Raw genomic sequence first — 20106 nt, forward strand, 5'->3', positions numbered from 1 at the left:
ACACTGAGGCTGGCACAGGCTACTTCAGACAGCCCCCATCAAACACACACACCAAACAACAAAAAAGAAAAAAACCCAAGCTAAAAAGTATGACACTCAAAGAAGCCATTTAAAAAAAAAAAACTGTTATAGAATATTAGTTGAAGACATGTTACATTTGCTTATGCTATGGAATATTTGTTTAATGATGCAAAGATGTGTTGCATTCTTTTATGTTGCATTTGTTTAACTCTGTGAAGCTGTGTCACTTTGTCTAGAACACCTGATTTGCTTAATAAAGCGACCAACAACAAAGCAGGTGAAAGGATAGGCAGGACTGGCAGGCAGAGAGTATAAATAGGAGAAATCTGGGAGGTCTAAGAGCAAGAGAAGGAGGACTCCATGGGCCAGCCACCCAACTACACACCAAGTCATGGAGTAGTAAGAAAGGTATATAGATAAAGATGAAAGCCTAGAGGCAGGGCTGGAGAGATGGCTCAGAGGTTAAGAGCACTGCCTGCTCTTCCAAAGATCCTGAGTTCAATTCCCAGCAACCACATGGTGGCTCACAACCATCTGTAATGAAATCTGGTGTCCTCTTCTGGCCTGCAGGCATACATGCAGACAGAGTACTGAGAATACTGTATACATAATAAATAAATAAATCTTAAAAAAAAAAAGCCTAGAGGCAAAAGGTAGATGGAATAATTTAGGAAAAGCTGCCTAGAAACAAGCCAAGTTACCGGACATTAGTAAGAAAAAAAATGACTATGTGATTTACTTGTGTGCTGGGTGGTGCGCCCCCCCCCCCAAAGGACAGAGAGTTAAAAAAAAAGCTACAATGATATAACTTTTATTGTGTTCAATTCTAGATTAATCTATAATTTCTGATTGTTCCTACAACAAATAAAACATACTTTCAAAGTTTTCCAGATACTCAAATTAGAAAAAGACAAAACTGTTTGTCTGGAAAGACTACTTTTAAAATACAATTCTGTTTAGAAATACCTTATTTGAACTGTATTTCCAATCTATTTGCTTCTTACGCTATTAAACTTTCTCATAGAGGTCACCTTTTCCGTGTGCGTACATTTAAAGAGCCTTCTAGAAACGACCATGTCTTTGTCTTCTTCAGCTTCCTAAAATCTTCCTGAGAATGTTGAGTGACCTCCAAATAGCCAGTGTGCTTTCTCCTGGGAACAAACTTCAGAGCCTCTTCCCAGTTACCAGTGTTTTTCATGCAGAGTAAAATACGGATCATTTGGTCTAAGGTGAGGTTTTTGTTACCGATTTCCCACTGTAAATATTTATCCAGTGGAAGACGTTCTGTGGCTAGATTTAGCCGTTTTGCCTTGGCCAGGGATATGCCTGTCTGTACACTTTTATCAACAAGTGATCCAATTATATAAATTTTATCATGCTTGAAGGTAGTCATAACATTAGGAGAATCTGCAGTTAAATATATAATACTGTCCTTTGGAAATACATCGATGGGAGACTTTTCTGTTGCTGTTAAGAGCAATTTGTCCCACTTTCCACTGTAACGTTTAACTAAGTGTCTATGATAAGCACTATCTAGTTTAAGATTGCAGAAATAAATGTGGAAAGGATCAACATTTTTTCTGTTCCACCCTTCACTTTCTAGAAGTTGAGAAACAGTATTCTGCAGTTCAACTGGTTTCATATAATTTTCGTAATCCATGTCAAAAACCAAAGGCTGTCCAAATTGCATAGCCTGGACACCCTTCCAGCCAAATGCAATGTTCATCTGCCGGTCCCAGAGTCGGAGAAACATAAAGTCCCGTTTTTCTTCACCCTTGGTGGTTTCTAGCAACCTGGCCTTTTCTGCTTCTTCCCGGGCCTGTGCTTTCATTTCCTTCTTTATTTGCTCGGCTTTTTTCTTTATTTCTTTACCATATAAAAACTTTAAGTATTTTTTCTGGGCTGATTTAGAAGCACATTCCATCAGGGTTTTGAGTTCTTCTTCAGTGATACGTTCGGGTACTTCTCTGCCAAGCAATCTCCACATTTCAATTAATTCTCTGGTGGCAGCTAGAGGATCTTCGCTTTTGTCTGAGGCCATTGAGACACCATCTTCTTGAATGCTAGATTTCATTGTAGTTTTCCACCTATCCAATTCTAGCTGTTCTGGAGGGGACGTACTGTCCTTATTATGACAGGACAAAGAAGATGCTTTGGAAGACATGTATCTCTGCAGAACTGTTGAATATAAATTCCTTCTCTTCCTATGAATGGTAAATGGCAACATTAATCTGGCAAAAGGTCTTAAGAATCGGACAGTAACATTCATTTTGAAGAAATGTGAAGAATTCCTATAGAAGAAAAATGAAATTAAGTTAGAGAAAGATTTTAAAACTCCCTGTGAATCTGATTTCTTTCTTTCTCAGGCAGACAAATGAGATGTATTAGTACACATGACCAGTGGGCATGGACTCAGGTCAGGGGAAGGCCTTCGGAAAGCTGGGTCTGGCACTCCTCCAGGGGGATCATAGTTGTGAACATTTTCACCCCACAGCCATCAGGGACCAGCCACTTGTCAGCTACCATGGCTTTCAATTCATCTGTATTAAACTTGAAGCACTACTTCTCTAAGATGTGAGGAACCCGAAGTTGGCTCAGGGCCTCACACGCTCTTGGTTCTGCAGTTTAGTGTGGATGGACACGATGGCCTGGCCAACAGACACTGTGCCCTGGGGCTTCCCCAAGCCCCAGATATTTGTCTAGTGGAGCCTAGGTTGGAGACAGCATTGAGATGAGACATGATTATCTACTTGGGAACTGTTTCCAAGGTCCCTTTGGGCAGCCTGTACATTCAACAGGCTGCATACACTACCAAGGAGAATGTTGTTTGTAACCACTGCACACCAGACCCCCATGAGGAAAGGAAGCCGGTCGGCTTAATTGGCTGCAGAAGGGAACTGATTTCTGAAGCACAAAGGGAATCAACTTAGATGTTGCTCATGCACCAGTAATTTAATTCTCTCATGTATTACATCTCAACTGCAGTTCCCACTCCCTCTTCTCCTCCTAGCCCCTCCCTACTAATTTAACTCCCATGCACCAAAGCTTGTGATCCCTTACTGGTCAATTTTTAAATTTTTTATTTTTGTGAGACAAGGGTCTCTTATGTTGACCTGGCTGACTGTAAACTCATCAGCGGGAACGCTTTGCCCCAGCCTCGTAAATAACCGGCACTGTCATATGTATCACCACACCCTGCTTCATGTTCTTATTTTATACATTAATTTCAACATTTTTAAAAGATTTTTTTTATTTATTATGTATACAGAGTTCTGCCTGCATGTCAGCCTGCAGGCCAGAATAGGGCACCAGATCTCATTACAGATGGTTGTGAGCTACCATGTGGGTGCTGGGAATTGAACTCAATTATCTCTGGAAGAATAGCCAGTACTCCTAACCGCTGAGCCATCTCTCTGGCCCATAATTTCAACATATTTTTAAACAAAAGGCTAACTCAAATAACCTTTTTAGACTTGCTATACAAACAGTCCTAGAGGATCAATAACTAGAGAGGAAAGTTGTATGCCAATTACAGAGCTGAGAACAAGATGCTATAGTCTCCTTCAGATACATATCCAATCTCAAGATCCTTCATGAAAGCATCAAGGAAGACAAAATAAAAAAGCAGGAAAGTTATATAAGGCGGCAGCTAATAGACACCAAAGAGCTGCCACACAGATGTTTCCAAAACTGAAACATGCTTAAAATTTGTTAACTAGTGCAAAATATGAGGGGAAAAGAAAATTCCTGAAAAATTCCAACCTTTGGTTCCTATAATGACCCTGCACATTCCCGGATGTTCTCATGTTCTCTGGCCGTACAGATGCCCGGATGCATTCCTTCCACCCCAAAATATCACAATTTTGTGTTCGGTTTAGATCCAAGTTCATGAATTTGGCCTAAACAGGTTTTCATAATATCACCCTTTGTTTGTCTTTTCAGCTGCACATAGCTTTATCTTTACACACTTTAGATCAATCAGTCCTATTCCTTTCCTTTCTGGTTATTCGAGTCCGGGTTTCTCTGTGTTCTGGCACCCTGTGCCTATGATAATCCTTGCAACACTCGAATTGTTTTCCCTACTAGAAGCTAAAGATTATATTCTATTAGGAATAAAAATTGTGTTACAGAGAAACCCTCCCTCGAAAAATTCTTTGCAAGTTCTCTACTCCTTAGAGCAGACCAGCCTCAAACTCCATACTGCTTCAGCCTCCTCAGTCCTGAGATTATAAAGGCCTGCAACACCACACTCATTATAAAAAGCTAGTTTAAGTTTTTTTAATTTTATTTTAGAAGAGAGAGAGAGAGAGAAAGAAAGAGAGAGAGACAGAGAGAGAGACAGAGACAGAGAGAGTGTGTGGTGTGTGTCCTGGCCAGGGTTAGACACAGTTGTTAGCTGTACGAATTGGGTGCTGAAAACCATGTTAGAATCCTCTGCAAGAGCACTAGGTCTTAAGCGCTGAGCCGTCTCTCCTGCCCCCAACTTACATTTTAATGCCAATAAAGGAGATGATTTTGGTAAACACGGCCTTCAGGCAGCGTACTACTTACGATTTCTAAATCACCGTTTCCTCTGGACTGTATTTCTCAGCACACACGCTCCACAGCCGGCATCCCTGACAGCCACCGGGTCTACGCAGCACCAGAACACCGGCGGAGAAAAGCCCGCATGGACCAGGAGTGCGGCCGAGCGCCGGGACCCGCTAACTGCTGCCCCGGAGAGCACCCCTCCGCCTGCACCGCACACGCCGTAGAGGAGCCGAGGGCTTCCGGCCGCGGCCGCCGGAAGTCCCGCACCACCAGAAGTCCCGCCTCTTTCTCCCGGCGCTACCTCTGACGTCTAGCCCTGCCGGCAGTTTCTCAGCTTAAAGTCGGTTCGCGGTCTCGTTGACTGGCTGCTTGTGAGTCCTTGTGAAAATGAGTAGGCCCGGGCTCCACCGGCGCCCCGCCACCCTTTTTATTGATTTTTTTGTTAGAACTAGAAACCTCTTCACCGACTCTCAGCTTGGTTACTCTATTTATATGTGTGTACTAACAAAACGACCTGAACGCAAATCTACTTTTAAAATTTAATTCTAGCCAGGCGTAGTGGTGCATCCATTAATCTCAGCCTTTGGGAGGCAGGGGAATCTCTTTAGCTTGAGGCCAGCCTGATGTACAAAGCCAGTTCCAGTACTGCCAGCCCTGCACAGGGCTGCCTCAATACCACCCCCACAAACCGAAACAAACAAAAAGATTGTTGAATAACGTTTGAGACGTGAAGGAGACCCCCACACAGCAGGGGTTTCCTCCCACACCCCGGATTGGGTACAAACCACACCCAAACACTTATTTTCTCCAAGAGATCCTTTTATCAAGCAGGAAGGGAAAGTGGCTGCTTTCTGACTCAGGCAGAAAAACAGCAGCAAATGACCTGCAGGTGTGATCTTTAAGAAAGGGTAGGTGTGTGTTAGAGTGGGCTGGGGAATGCAGTGGTATATTTTTTATTGGGCAAGTTAATTAGGTGAATCAAAGGGGGCTTTTGATTGCTGGGCTTTAATAATTTGATAGCTGGACCCCGGTAGTCAGTCTCAGGAGGAGGAAATGGTCAATAAAGCAATAGAACTTGGTGGCTAGCTTTAGGAATGTTATCTCACGGTTTTTAGCAGGGCAGAGGGAATGGGAGAAAAGGGCAAGGCCTCCCAGAGCCGTCCATGCCCACCGTGCTCAAGCCAGCCAGAGTTCCTTCAGTATCAGTCACCACTGGAAGTAAAACATCCATACTCCAGTGCTGGACAAGAGTCAATATTTTCAGCTTGTCAAATGGTTTCTTCAGTAAATCGTGCTAAATTAAGGGCTTCATAATGACAATATCTTTCTTCTCTAAGGTAAAAGACTTCAACTCAAAGTAATTGTGAGTGATGTACAGTAGTGGCAGATTAAATACTTGAAAGGATAACCAAAAGGCTAGGTATGGTGACACGTGCCTTTAACCCCAGCATTCGGGAGCTAGAGCAGCAGTCAAGACCCTCTTTCGGTGTCACAGGGGTTACCTAAGAACATGGAAAACACTGGTATTTACATTACAGGTCATAACTGTAGCAAAATTACAGTTATGAAGTAACAAGAAAAATAGTTTTATGGCTGAGGGGGGTCAGCACAGCGTGAGGAACTGTATTAAAGGGTCACAACATTAGGAAGGTTGCGAACCAGTGAGGTGGAGGCGGGCTGATCTCTGTGAGTTTAAGGCTAGCCTAGTCTTCATAGTGAGTTCCAGGCCAGTCAAGGCTACACATGAGACCATGTTGATGGAGGAGAAGAAAGGGAAGAAAATGGGAGAAGCAGGAGGAGAGAAAGAGGAGGAGGGAGAAGAGGAAGAGAAGAAGGAAAGAAAAAAAAGAAGAAATATATACAAGTATGGACAAAACTCAACTCTTCTACAACCTGCTCTAGTAACCTTTAAAAAAAAACAATAACTCTTATCTACAATAAACAGCCCAGAAAAGTATCCTGACATGTAGTGAGCTGTATTTCTATCTCTTGTGACAGTCCAGGAAGTGAAGTAATAATTTCTGTCATTACCAATGCCAAATGGCAGGACAGATTAATAATTGATGGTTTCCTGATTTTTTAAAATCATCCCTGTGTATATGTGATGTGTATAAATGTGAGTGTAAGTATGAACACACATGGGAATCTAGAGTACAACCTCAGGTGTTGCTTCTTATATTCCACATTGAAGTAGGGTGGTTCTTTTTTTGTTGTTTGTTTGTTTGTTTGTTTTTGCTTGCTCCTGCATGTACCAAGTTAGACTGCCTGGAAGCCTCTGGAGATTCCCTTGTTTTTACTACCAATCTTCTGGTAGGGGTGTTGTGATTACAGATGTGCACACCGAGTCATCTCACCAGCCCTGTGATGTGGGATTCCCCTCTGTATGCTGTGATTGCCATTGTTAATAAAGAAGTTGCTCTCGGCCAATGGCTTAATAGAATATAGTCAGGCTGGAAGAGATATATATAGAGAGAGTAGGCAGACACAGTGAGATGCCATGTAGCCACCAAAGGAGAAAGACGCAAGCTGCCAGTCAGAACCTTGTAGGTAGGCCATGAGCTGTGTGGCAAAATATAAAATAATAGAAATGGGTTAATTTAAGATATAAAGAATTAGCCAGTGACTGAGAAGCCAAGGACAATGGCGATGAGCTTGGACTCTACGGCGTGGACGGGCTCTGTGTGAGCATTGTCAGTTTGGTTGCTCACCTTTCTGGACCTGGGGGGAGTTGGGAGGACCTTGGACTTAACATAGTGTAGGGAACCCTGATGGCTCTTTGGCCTGGAGAGGGAGGGAGTGGGGGTATGGGTGGGAGGGAGGGGAGGGAATGGGGAGGAGGAGGGGAGTAGATGGAAATTTTTAATTAAAAAAATGAGAAAAAAAGAAAGAAAAAAAAGAACTAGCCAGAAATATGCTTAAGCTATTGGCCAGACAGTGTTTTAATTAATACAGTCAGTGTGATTATTTCGGATCTTGGCGGCCAGGAACGAACAAGCAGCCTCAGACTTCAGCCCAGCTTCACTAATTTTTGTTGCTGTTGATAATCTGAGATCAGTCAGAGAAGGGCACATATATATTCCTGTGTAAGCCCTAAGGATGCTCCACTTCTAGTAAGTTCATCTAGGGGACATACCAAAAGCCTCTATCCACACTGTAAGGCATTCCTGCTCTTTGCCTTTGAATTTCTTCCAAAACGCTGATGGTGGCCCACTCCTTGATACAGAAAGCTCAGAATAAATGAGGTTTGGTTTTCTCATTTTGTTGCTCTTAATTTATTTCCACACCAGGCATTTAATAAATGTCTTAGGGTTACTATTTTCATGATGAAACACCATGAGCAAAAGGAAGTTGGGGAGGAAAGGGTTTATATGGCTCCAGGGCTGGTACCTGGAGACAGGTGCTGATGCTGCTACTTGCTCCCTGTAGCTTGCTCAGCCTGCTTTCTTTCTTTCAAAAAATGTATTAATTTATTATGTATACAGTGTATTATGTGTATATCTAGATAGAGAGATAGATAGATAGAGAAATAGATTAATAGTATATATACAGGCACCGGATCTCATTATAGATGGTTGTGACCTACCATGTGGTTGCTGGGAATTGAACTCAGAACCTCTGGAAGAGCAGCCAGTGCTCTTAACTGCTGAGCTATCTCTCCAGGCCCATCAACCTACTTTCTTATAAAACCTAGGACTGCCAATGTAGGGATGGCTCCTCCCATAATAGACTGGGTGTTCTCCCTGTCAACCACTAATTAAGAAAATGCCCTACAGTGGGATATTTCAGAGGCATTTTCTCCACTGAGGTCCCTTTCTCCAGTGACTCTAGCTTGTGTCTGCTGTTAACTGAATGAATGGCAGGTTACAGTAGTGGGAGTGTGTTGGGAGCCCAAATGTACTTTTGCCATCACAGATAAGCACCAGGGAAACAAGGAACATTAAAAACAGGATTGTTTCTTCAACGAGGGAGATGTATGATCTGTTTTTCCACCCAGAAGTCCGGAAAGGAGGTGGCAATAACCTAGTGACCTGTACTACCTGTATAACTAGACCATTCCAAGCTCCCACAAGCAGGACAGGCAGTGGCTAATAACCCAAATGACAGCTACACTCTGTGTGACACCAGATCCTCCCCTAGGCCCTTAAGGTAACACATGTAGACTATCTCTAGAACACATTTTCATGGAATAAGTGATACGTTTTTTTGAGACAAGTTTGGGTGTAATTATGCCTCCTTGTTCACAGGTGATTGTGTTATACCAGGAAACTTTCTCCAGACTGTATTGTCCTTAAATGTAACTACAATAAACTGCCCAGGGTCAGACTCTAGAAGTTTGAATCAACTCTGGCTACTGAGTCTTGTTGGACGGTACTTCCTCCTTGTCGTGACCCTGACAGTCTCAGAAACCCCAGAGGAATGAAATGAGAATCAGGCTTTACCTTTAATCCCAGCACTCAGGTGGCAGAGTAGGCGGATCTCTGTGAGTTCAAGGCCAACCTGATCTACAAAAGCTAGTTCCAGAACAGGTTCCAAAGCTACAAAGAAACAAAAAACAAAAAACAAAAAAAAAAAAAGAAAAGAAAAGAAAGTAGGCTGACTTATCTCAATTTAATTTAATTTTATGTCTATTGGTGTTTTGCCTGAATGTCCAAAAGTCCAGAAGAGTGTGTTGAGTGCACTGGAACTGGAGTTTCAGGTAGTTCCAAGATAACATGTTAGTGTAGATATTTTTGAACCTGGATCCTCTGAAAGAACAGCCAGTGCTCTTAACCACTGAGCCATCTCTGCAGCCCTGCAACTGGATTCTTAAGGGCAGAACTGAAAGGGAAATGATGAGGCTTTTGGATTCTTAAGTAGGTTACTCTAAAGATAAAATCAAAACCAACAATTACTGTGTCAGATATCCTTTACTATTGTGGTGGTTTGAAAGAAAATGGCCCCCAGAGGGAGTGGCACTATTGGGAGGTGTGGCTTTGTTGAAGTAGGTATGGCCTTGTTGGAAGAACTGTGGTACTATGGGGGTGGGCTTTGAGGTCTCATATATACTCAAATCATGGTTAGTGTCTCAGACCACTTCCTGTTGCCTGTGGAAGACATAGAATTCTCGACTACCTCACCAGCACCATGTCTGCCTGCACACTACCATGTCCCACTATGATAATGGACTAAACCTCTGAAAATGTAACCCACTCCAACTGAATGTCTTTCCTTTATGAGTTGGCTATGTTCATGGTGTCTATTAATCATAGCAATAGAAACCCTAACTAGACAGCTATAATAAATACCAGAAACAATTGCTATACTGTGATAAAGGTTTGTTTTGGCTCACAGTTTGATGTTCTAATCCCTGAGTAGGCAGGGATTTATTGCTTTAAGGTTTCTCTGGTAGTGGTGTCGTATGAATGACAGTGGTAGGGGAAATGTGGTGTATGCAAATCTATTCATTTTTTTGTGTCCACGAATCAGTCATATTTATTTTATTTTGGGTGTGTGGATATGTGCAGTTATGCTTACATATGCTTGCATGTGCATTTGAACACAGGACAACCTTGGGTGCTGTTCCTCAGGAATACTGCCTCCTTTTCATTTCTGGGACCACAGGATCTCTTACTGAGCCTACAGCTCCCCATACCACGCTGACTGGCCAGTAAACCCCAAGAATCCACTTCCCAGTGCCAGGATCACAAGTGTGTGCTGCCACACTTGGCTTTTCTTCACATGGGTGCTGGAGGTCAAGCTCACACACTCACATTTGAAAGGCAAGTACCTCACCAACCAAGCCTTCCCCTAGTCCCAAAACAACTCATCTCATGATGACCACCCATTAGGTCCTTTCTCTGCTTTTCTGCCACCACCCAACAGTACCAAGTTAAAGGAAAAGACTGTAAACCATGGGCCGAACATTCCAAATTTAGATTAATAGCAACCATTGAATGATCAATTCATTAAATTCATTAAACGCAGACTCTTAAATTCTTGTTAAAAGTACACTGTATTTGTTACTTTTCTTCTTAGGCTGTGGCAACATAGGTAACAAAAATAGCTTAAGAAAGGGTTTGTTTTGGACCCCAGTTCAAGGGTACAAAACATCATTGTGGGGAAGGCAGGATGACAGGAGAACAAATTGGCTGATCACATTGTCTCAGACACAAAGCAAAGAGATGAGTTCGGGTGCTCAGGTCATTTTCTCCTTCTATTCAGTCTGGGCCCGAGCCTTGAGATGGTTCTAACCCACATTCAGGTAATGTTCCTCTTTAGTTAAACCTTCCTGGAAACGTTTTCATAGATGCATTCAGAAGTGTGTTTCCATGGTGATTCTAAATCCACTTGAGTTGACAGATTAATCATCACAGCGGGTTTGCACAAAAATGTACTTTCTCAGATTTAAAAGTCTTGTTTGTTCAGGTGCTCTGCTGTAGAACATCATTTTCTGTGCTAAAAATAAAAAGGATACAGGATGTGCAAAACAAAGAACCTTGTTAACTATTGGTTTACTTTTTTGTTGTTTATCCAGAGAACACATAAAGAAAATCAATATTCTCTGGAAACATACAGTACATAGTATACATTTAGTCTCTTGCAGTTTTAAAAGAGGGTATTTGTGTGTCCAGGTGGTGAAGAGACAATTATTAGGGGAAAGAATGGAAGTTGGTGGTTTGGAAAACAAAAATAGCACAGATAGATAAAAGATGAGTGGAGGTGAGATGAGTAGGAGGAGCAGGTAGAAATTATCCTGTAGAATAAGAAGGAGACATATTTTAGAAGACAGTGTCTATGTAGTTCAGACTGGCCTAAAACTTTCCTCACGCCTGCTTTCACCTTTTATGTAGCTAAGATTATAGTCCCATAGCACCTGTGGTCTAGACAATTCTCTTTTTTTTAAAGTGTGTGTGTATATGTGTGTTGGTGTATGTGTATGGGGTGTATGCATGTGTGTGTGTGTGTGTGTGTGTGTGTGTGTGTGTGAATGCAGGTGTTTGTGTTAGTGCTCACAGAGACTGGGAGAGAGCATTGGTTATCCTCCCTTGTCACTCTTCCCCACATTTTGCTGACACAGGGTCTGTCTGTCCTTGAGCCTGGAGGTCATAAACCTGGAGTTAATGCTTTTCACCTAGGTTGGCAACAAATATCTCCCATAATTCTCTTGTTTCTGAGTCTCCTTCCACAAAGAGCTAGGGTCACAGGTGCATGTGAGACCATGCCCAGCTTGCTGTGTGGGTGCTGGGATCTGAACTCAGCTCCTTATGGTTTCAGAGCAAGCACTCTTAACTACTGAGCCATCTCTCCAACTGCATGACAATTCTTTAGAATTTCTTATAGTACATTTCACTTGGCTAGTATACTCCAAGCCATCATCTTCTGTTTATTTGGAAAGTTGTCTATTTACTTAATCAGGCTACTATATTTTTTTTCTTTTCTTTTTCTCTTTCTTTCTTTTTTTGTTTTGTCTTGTTTTGTTTTTGTTTTTCGAGACAGTTTCTCTGTAGTTTTTCGTGCCTGTCCTGGAACTAGCTCTTATAGACCAGGCTGGCCTGAAACTCACAGAGATCTGCTTGCCTCTGCCTCCCAAGTGCTGGGATTAAAGGCATGCGCCGCCACCACCCGGCTCAGGCTACTATATTTTAAACAGCCATTAAAGGCTTAAAACATAAAACATTTTTTAAATCTACTCTAGCTTTCCCTTATTACAACATGTAGCACCTCTACTCATTCATGTGTGTTGTAAATGTCTATCTTTTTGGCATTGTATCAGCTAGTGAATCTGTAGATTATATCATTTGAAACATCTTTAATCTCATGGTCTATCCCCTTCAGTCACTTTAGTTCAAGTCGTCAACTCTCGCCTTCATTTATACATTAGTCTCCTCCGCTGTCTCTGAATACATTCTCACCTCCTTTCAGAACTTTTAACTTGGAATATTACAACCCTTTTCAAAATTCTCAGTGGCTATGTCTGTTGGCTCTAGCTTCAGGTATGGCATGTAAAGATGGTTGGAATTTGTTATTTATTTTGTTTCTGGTTTTGGTTTTGGTTTTTCGAGACAGAGTTTCTCTGTGTAACAACCCTAGCTGTCCTGGAACTAGCTCTGTAGACCAGGCAGTCTCAAACTCAAGAGATCCACCTGCCTCTGCCTCCCAAGTGCTGGAGTTGAAGGTGTGTGCCACCACCGCTCGGCTGGCTTTATATAACAAGTGAAAGCGATGAAGAAGAAATGGGAAATCAGCTGAGTATGGTGGTGCATGCCTGTAGCCCAGCACTCAGGAGACAGAAACAGAAGTACTGCTGAAAGTCTGAGGCCAGCCTGGGCTACATAAGAAGTTCCAGACTGTAGCAGGCTACATCGTAAAACTCCTCCAAAACAACCAACCAACCAGCTCACCGATCAAACACACTGAAAATCAGTTCTTAGACCCACTGGAAGTGAGACAACCACTGCCCAAAAAACGTAGAACAGTGAGGTTAATTAAAAAAAAACCACAGCTTAAAACAGGCATGATGGTGCAGCCCTGCCTTCGGGAGACTGAAGCAGGAGGATAACCTGAGGAAGATCTTGCCTTACAAAAAATGTACTTACTGTGATGTGGGAGGTCCTTCTGTGTATGTGTCAATTTTATTGGTTGATGAATAAAGCTGTTTTGGGCATTGACTTAGCAGAGTACAGCCAGGAAGGAAATCCAAACAGATATATATAGAGAGAGAAAGTAGGCAGAGTCAAAGAGATGCCATCCAGCCACTGAGAAAACAGGACATGTAGAAAATGAGGTAATGCCATGGCCACGTGGCAATACATGGACTAAAAGAAATAGGTTGATTTAGGTGGTGGCACACACCTTTAATCCTAGCACTGGGGAGGCAGAGGCTGGCGGATCTCTGTGAGTTCAAGGCCAGACTGGTCTATAGAGTGAGTTCCAGGACTGGCTCCATAGCTACTGAGAAACCCTGTCTCAAAAAAAAAAAAGATGTAAGAACTAGCTAGAAATACACCTGGGCCATCAGTCAAACAGTGTTGTGATTAATATAGTTGCTGTATGATAACTGGGATCTGAGTGGCTGGGAAATGAAAGTACTGCACACTGAAGTAAAAACTTGGAGCTGACCCCTCCCCCCCTGCCCTGAGGAGCCAGTAGCTGAAAAAAAAAGAAATTAATTTGAATGGCAACTAGCTAACACCTGGATAGTCAGTGTGGGCAGTCTGAGGCTCCAGAGAGTCAGCCTTCATCTCTGTGCATGGAGCTCACTAGCTTCTCAGTTACAGTCAAAGCTCCCGTCAAGGTGTGGGATAAAGGAAGAATTGTGAAATACCTCCTAAATTTTGTTCTCCGTAGCAAGACCTGCCTTCAAAGGAAACTTGGAGCCTGATCTGGGATTTCATCAGAGCTTGGCACAAGAGAAGGGAGACAGCCAACTCCAAGCTCCTCAAGCTATCCTGGCCAGAGGGTTTGGGACTCACAGGCTCCGGTACCTCAACGACCCCAATGGCCTCCCCCTCCACTTAGAATAAGTCCATATCAGGACGGTGGTAGCACACACCTTTAATCCCAGCACTTGGGAGGCAGAGTCAGGCGGATCTCTGTGAGTTCGAGGCCAGCCTGGTCTACAAGAGCTAGTTCCAGGATGGGCTCCAAAGCTACAGAGAAACCCTGTCTCAAACTCCCCCCCCAAAAAATAAATAAAATTAAATAAGTAAAGAAAGAAAGAAAAAATAAGTCCATATCATAAGCCGTAAATCCTAACCAAGCCTCCCAGGCCCAGTGACCTGATCTGTTTCTGGTGTTCCCATCTGCCTCCATGACCTGATGGTAGCTCTCCTTTAGATGTCATCCCACCACCCACTGCCCCTCTAGCCATTCTCAGCCTCTTTGCTGTCCGCCTGCGAAACAAGGCCCTGTTTAGGATAATTTATCCTCACTGTCCCCAAGGCCATTCTTACCCCAGATTCTCAGAGTTTAATTTTCTTCCAGTTTCTGTCTACTGTTGTTTGAACAGAGGACTTTTCTTTAGCATTCTCAAAGACTGGGTGACCATTTGTCTCTCTTTCTCCTCTTTTTCTTTCTTTTTTTGGGGGGTGGGTGAATGGGTGATTTTTTTTTGAGACAGGGTCTCTCTACATAGCCCTGGTAGTCCTGGAATTCACTGTACAGACCAGGCTGGCCTCAAACTCACAAAGATTGATTCCTCTGGCTCCCGAGTGCTGGGATTAAAGGTGTGCTCCACCACACCCAGCCCCTTTCTTGTTTTAGCACTAATCACCAGTAGACACAAATATCCTACTGTATACTTCAGTTAGTTAGAATTTCCAGTGGAAGGGGAATAGGAACTTTGCTCTGTTCGCTGGTGCTGTCTCTATTTCTTGGGGGTAGTGGCTGGTGCATCATAGGTATTCAAATAGTATTAGAATTTTATAACTTCTTACAAGGGCACAGGGAAGTCTCGAGCACTTCTAAAGTTCTTCATATACACGAGACAAAGATGCAAAGAAAACTTTGGAAAAGAAGAGACTTAGTGTATAATTAGAGAGTTAAAGCCTAGTATGGTGGCACATGCCTTTAATCTCAGCACTCAGGACGCAGAGGCTGGCAGATCTCTGTGACTTCCAGGCTAGTCTGGTCTACAGAGTGAGTTCTCTGTTACACAGAGAAACCCCGTCTCAACAAACAAAAAAGGCTAATACACCTCAAAGATTTATGAACTAAATTTTTTTTTTCGTTTTTCGAGACAGGGTTTCTTTGTAGCTTTGGAGCCTGTCCTGGAACTAGCTCTTGTAGACCAGGCTGGCCTCGAACTCACAGAGATCCGCCTGCCTCTGCCTCCCGAGTGCTGGGATTAAAGGCGTGCGCCACCGCCGCCCGGCTTGAACTAAATTTTTTATGTATACTTATTTGTCTATGCGTGTGAGTGTATGCATGCTTGTGCATGATTGCACACATGTCATGGTGCACATGTAGACATCAGAAGGTGACTTTTGGGGAATTATTTCTTTCCTTACCACGATGTCCCTTGAAGGTGAACGCAAATAAAATAATCCCACAGTAGCTCAGAACTGAGTATAATAAAGGGGTTCTTTATTTAGGGGGATCTCATGGATCGCAGGCCTCTGTAGGAACCAGGAACAGGAACTGAACCCAGCATCCAGGAGAGAGGGAGAGAGAGAGAGAGAGAGAGAGAGAGAGAGAGAGAGAGAGAGAGAGAGAGAGAGAGAGAGAGAGAGAGAGAATGCACATGCCGCACTTTTTTGGTACCCAAGGCCACGCCTGAACTTGTCCAGCCTCTCAAAGGCCATGGGCTGAAGGAGGTTCCCCATCAGTCCCTGGGGTTGGGGTTGGACTCAGGTCGTGAAGATTGACAAGCACCTTTACCAATTATGCCATCTTACCTGCTCAGATTATGCATTATTCTTAGAAAATATTGTACATTGTGACAGCTGTTAGAATCGAAATAGAACCACTTTTGTCAGCCCATAACTATTAGTTACTACTTGTCTTATTGCTGTGATAAAACACCCTGACAAAACAGTTTAAGGGAAGGAGGGATACATACTGGGTCATGGTTACAGGAGGGTGCACTACTTTGTGGGGAAGGCATGACAGGGTCAACAGCAGGTTGGCTGGCGGCACTGCATAGGCAGTCAGGAAGCAGAGGGCGATGAATGCAAAGGCTCAGCTGGTTTTCTCCTTTTTTTTCTCATTTTTTTTTTTATTCAAGATTTCCATCTCCTCCCCCTTCCCTCCCCTCCCTTCCACCCATACTCCCACTCCTCCCCTCTCCAAAGACAAAGAGCCATCAGGGTTCCCTTCACTATGTTAAGTCCAAGGTCCTTCCAGCTCCCCCTAAGTCCAGGAAGGTGAGCAACCAAACTGTACAAGCTCACAGTGAGCCCGTCCATGCTGTAGAGTTCATGTTCATCGCCAGTTGTCCTTGGTTTCTCAGTCCTCCTCCACCGTCAGCCACATTCAGAGAGTCCGGTTTGGTCCCCTGTTCCATCAGTCCCATTCCGAACTGGACTTGGTGGTCTCCCGTTAGATCTGTTCCACCAGTCTCAATGGGTAAAAGCACTCCTCACGGTCCTGACTTCCTTGCTCATGATCTCCCTCCTTTTGCTCCTCATCAGGACCTTGAGAGCTCAAGTCCCGGTGCTCCAATGTGGGGCTCTGTCATTTTCTCCATCCAATGCCAGGTGTAAACAAACTTGTTTAAGAGAGTGAAAACATGTGGCTTGTTATCTCCCATAATCAAGAACCTCCAGCATCGGGAACTATCTGTCCTTGGGCTTGCAGAGCAGAGGCGTTTTTGTTTCCTGATCTCTAAGGTATAGCAATTAAAACTTAAAATGTAACTTTGGCTCTCACAGGGAAACAATTGTGATGCTTTGTTTTCTAGTATTACCAGAGAAATAGAAGGTGGGGTCCAAAGTGGATTATGACCAACAGGGATCTGTTTGGTTGAAATCTTTAGCTCAGTCCTGCTTGATCCAAAAGCCCCATTCCCATCTTTCTCTTTGTCCAAATTGTGTTCTGAAGAAGGATGCTTAAAAGAAATCCCACAGTGGCTCAGAATTGAGTATAATAGAGGGTTGTTTATTTAGGGGTAGAGGCACAGATCACAGTCCTCTGCTGGAACGGGAGCAGCAGCCGAATCCCGCAGCTGGAAAAGAGACCAGATGCACGTTTTACATCGACATAAAGTATAAGAGGCCACGTCCAAGTGGGCGGGTAACTTAAAAGAGATCCCTGAGCCTACATAAGTTCCTCCCAACCCCCAACCCTATACCAATTATAATCAACCCCTAAATGATGGACCTAATCCTGAGGACAAGCTTTGTTGGGAGAGGGGACGTCATCTTCTAGAATTACTTCCAGCTCTCACGGGATGATGTTCTTTCTATGGGATCCTGTGAAAGTAAAATAACAGTTAAGTTCCAGGATTACTGTCTGCTATAATTGCAAATAGTCTCTGAGTAGGGTTTTTCTGAGGTTCCTATTTGGAGTTCTGGCCAAAACATTGTAAAAATGAGCACCATTTCAGCTAACCAAGTTGGAACCATCTTGAGCAGCTGGTACCCAAAACTGCATCAGCATCATGATGTCATGTCAACCAGGTGGAGTTGTTGTGGGGCCCCATCTGTATAGGAGGAACGGGCTGCATCCTGCGGCCCAGCTAGTTTAGCCCTCGAAATAACCACACAGAAATTGTATTAATTAAATTACTGCCTGGCCCATTATATCTAGCCTCTTCTTGGCCAACTCTCACATCTTATCTAACCCATTTCTATTAATCTGTGTTCACGAGGTCGTGGCTTACCGGGAAATATTCTAACCAGCGGCAGTGGCAGTCTCAGGCAGGAGCTTCATAGCATCTGCCACACTGCCCTTCATCCCAGAATTCTGTTCTGTCTTCTCCTGCCTATCTAAGTTCCTGCCCTATCAGAAGGCCAAGGCAGTTTCTTTATTCAACCAATGAAAGCAACACAAATACAGAAGGACCTCCTACATTACCCATCTTCTTCCTGGAAACTTCAAAGATTACTTCAGGAGAATTCATTGTTCATTGTGGAGAACTTAAACATTATTTATAAAGACATATACAGATGTATATATTTAATGAAAGGTACGATAGATAAAAATAGGTATGAAGAAAAGTAAAATTTTTTTCTAAATTCTTTCTCCTTTCTGTCCCATACCAGATGGCTCTTGACATGAGAAGAAACTCTGAATTTTTCTTTTAACAACATGCTTGGATCTAGAGAAGGACCGAGCCATTGTCAAACTCCAAAGCCAGCTCTATATATTCATATGTGTGTGTGTGTGTGTTTATCACTTGTCCTTACAAGTCATATCCCTTTTTCTTGATGTTCCTTTTTGGATAGTTATTTTTCCTTCTGTCAGCATCCAAACATCCAGGGTCTTTTGAATTTTTGAGGATGTGTATTTTCCTGTAAAGACAAGAATTGAACCCTGCCCCCAACCCTATATGGTTTTCTTATCACCTGATTGGTTGTCCCCATTGTGGATGAGTTGTTATTTCTCTTTCTCAAGAGATTTCTCTTTTTTCAAAGTGAATCTTTATTAATTTTGATGGATGGTGTCTATAGTTTTTCCTTCTCCTGTGGAAACAAGAGCAAAACCCCTTCCCCAACATAGCACATTTCCTGGTTTCCATTGTGAGTTCAACACTTCCTTGAAATATACTGGCTGATTTAATTCAGAAGATTTTTCTGTTATCCGATGTTTCTCTGCTGCTGTTGTCCCTTTCTCATTAGTGTTAAGAAAATTCAACGTTAATAAAGCATTATGTAATCTATTTCTGGGTATAATTTCCATCCCTTTCTGTTGCTTAACATATCCTTTATAGTTTGATTTGATCTTTATACAACTGCCTGACCTGTAGGATTGTGTGGTATACCTGTAATATGCTTTATATTATAATAAGCAAAAAATTGTTTCATTTTCTTAGAGACATATGCTGGGCCATTATCTGCCTTTATTTGTGCAGGTATACCCATCATGGGATGGCCATAACTTCTAATAAATGTGTGATTACTGAATTAGACTTTTCTGAGCTTAAAGTAGTTGGTCACTGAAAACCTGAATAAGTGTCAATGGTGTGGTGTACATATTTTAATTTTCCAAATTCTGTAAAGTGGAACACATCATTCTTCCAGATTTCATTCCTTTGAGTACCCTTTGGGTTAGTCCCTGCTGGTAGGAGTGTTTGGTTATAGAAAGAGCAAGTAGGGCATCTCTTTATAATCTCCTTAGCTTGTTGTCATTTAATAGAAAACTCTCTCTTTAAACCTTTGCTATTGACATGATGTTTCTTATGGAATTCTGAGGCCTTCAAGACACTTCCAATCAGTAATCAATCAATTTCTGCATTACTTTGTGGTAGAGGACCTGACAGACCCATATGGGATCGGATGTGTGTTATGTATATGGGACAAGGCTATTAGGCTATTCCTGATTATATCTTGAACCTGAATGAATAAAGAAGTCAATTCTGTATCATCTGGTATAAATTCAGCAGTTTCAATATGAAAAACAACTCTTTCTGCATATTGTGAATCAGTAACTATATTAAGAAGTTCTTTAAAATCCCTTAGCACCATGAGAATAGCATATAATTCTGACTTTTGGAAAGAATTATAAGGGCTTTGTTCCATCTTAATTAAATCTTCTGATTTGTAACCTGCCTTCCCTGATTTATTTGCATTAGTATAAAATGTATGGGCTCCAGTTATTGGAGCATCACATACAATTCAGGGAAGACTCCAAGAAGTTCTCTTTATAGGTTCAGTTTGTTGCTTTTGGGATAGTTGCTATTAATTTCTCCCAAAAAATTAGCACAAGCTCTTTGCCATTGTCTTCCCATAACTTATTTATTTCATCAGTCATGAAAGGCACTATAATCTCTGCTGGGTCTATACCTGCTCATTGACGACGTCTCAATTTACCCTTTATAATTAATTCAGAGACCTTTTCCACATAAGTTTTTAATTTTTACTTGGTTTATGTGGTAAAAAGATCCATTTTAATATAATATCATCCCTCTGCTTTAAA

General features: G+C 42.5%; 1 protein-coding gene and 1 non-coding gene across 2 annotated transcripts; both read right to left on the bottom strand.

Moving 5' to 3' along the window:
* Nucleotides 1-816: 816 nt before the first annotated feature.
* Trmt10c (tRNA methyltransferase 10C, mitochondrial RNase P subunit) lies at nucleotides 817-4787 on the bottom strand. Its single transcript, XM_038345778.1, has 2 exons — nucleotides 4573-4787; nucleotides 817-2312 (listed from the first exon to the last, which is right to left on the bottom strand). The coding sequence occupies exon 2, from the start codon at nucleotides 2288-2290 to the stop codon at nucleotides 1049-1051; it is 1242 nt and encodes a 413-aa protein (XP_038201706.1). The 5' UTR covers nucleotides 2291-2312; nucleotides 4573-4787; the 3' UTR covers nucleotides 817-1048.
* Nucleotides 2777-2911, bottom strand: LOC119825816. Its single transcript, XR_005287284.1, has one exon. It is a non-coding gene; the product is annotated as a small nucleolar RNA SNORA70 (small nucleolar RNA).
* Nucleotides 4788-20106: the final 15319 nt, after the last annotated feature.

The sequence above is a fragment of the Arvicola amphibius genome, chromosome 10 (genome assembly GCF_903992535.2).
Source record: "Arvicola amphibius chromosome 10, mArvAmp1.2, whole genome shotgun sequence".
Lineage (NCBI taxonomy): Eukaryota > Metazoa > Chordata > Mammalia > Rodentia > Cricetidae > Arvicola > Arvicola amphibius.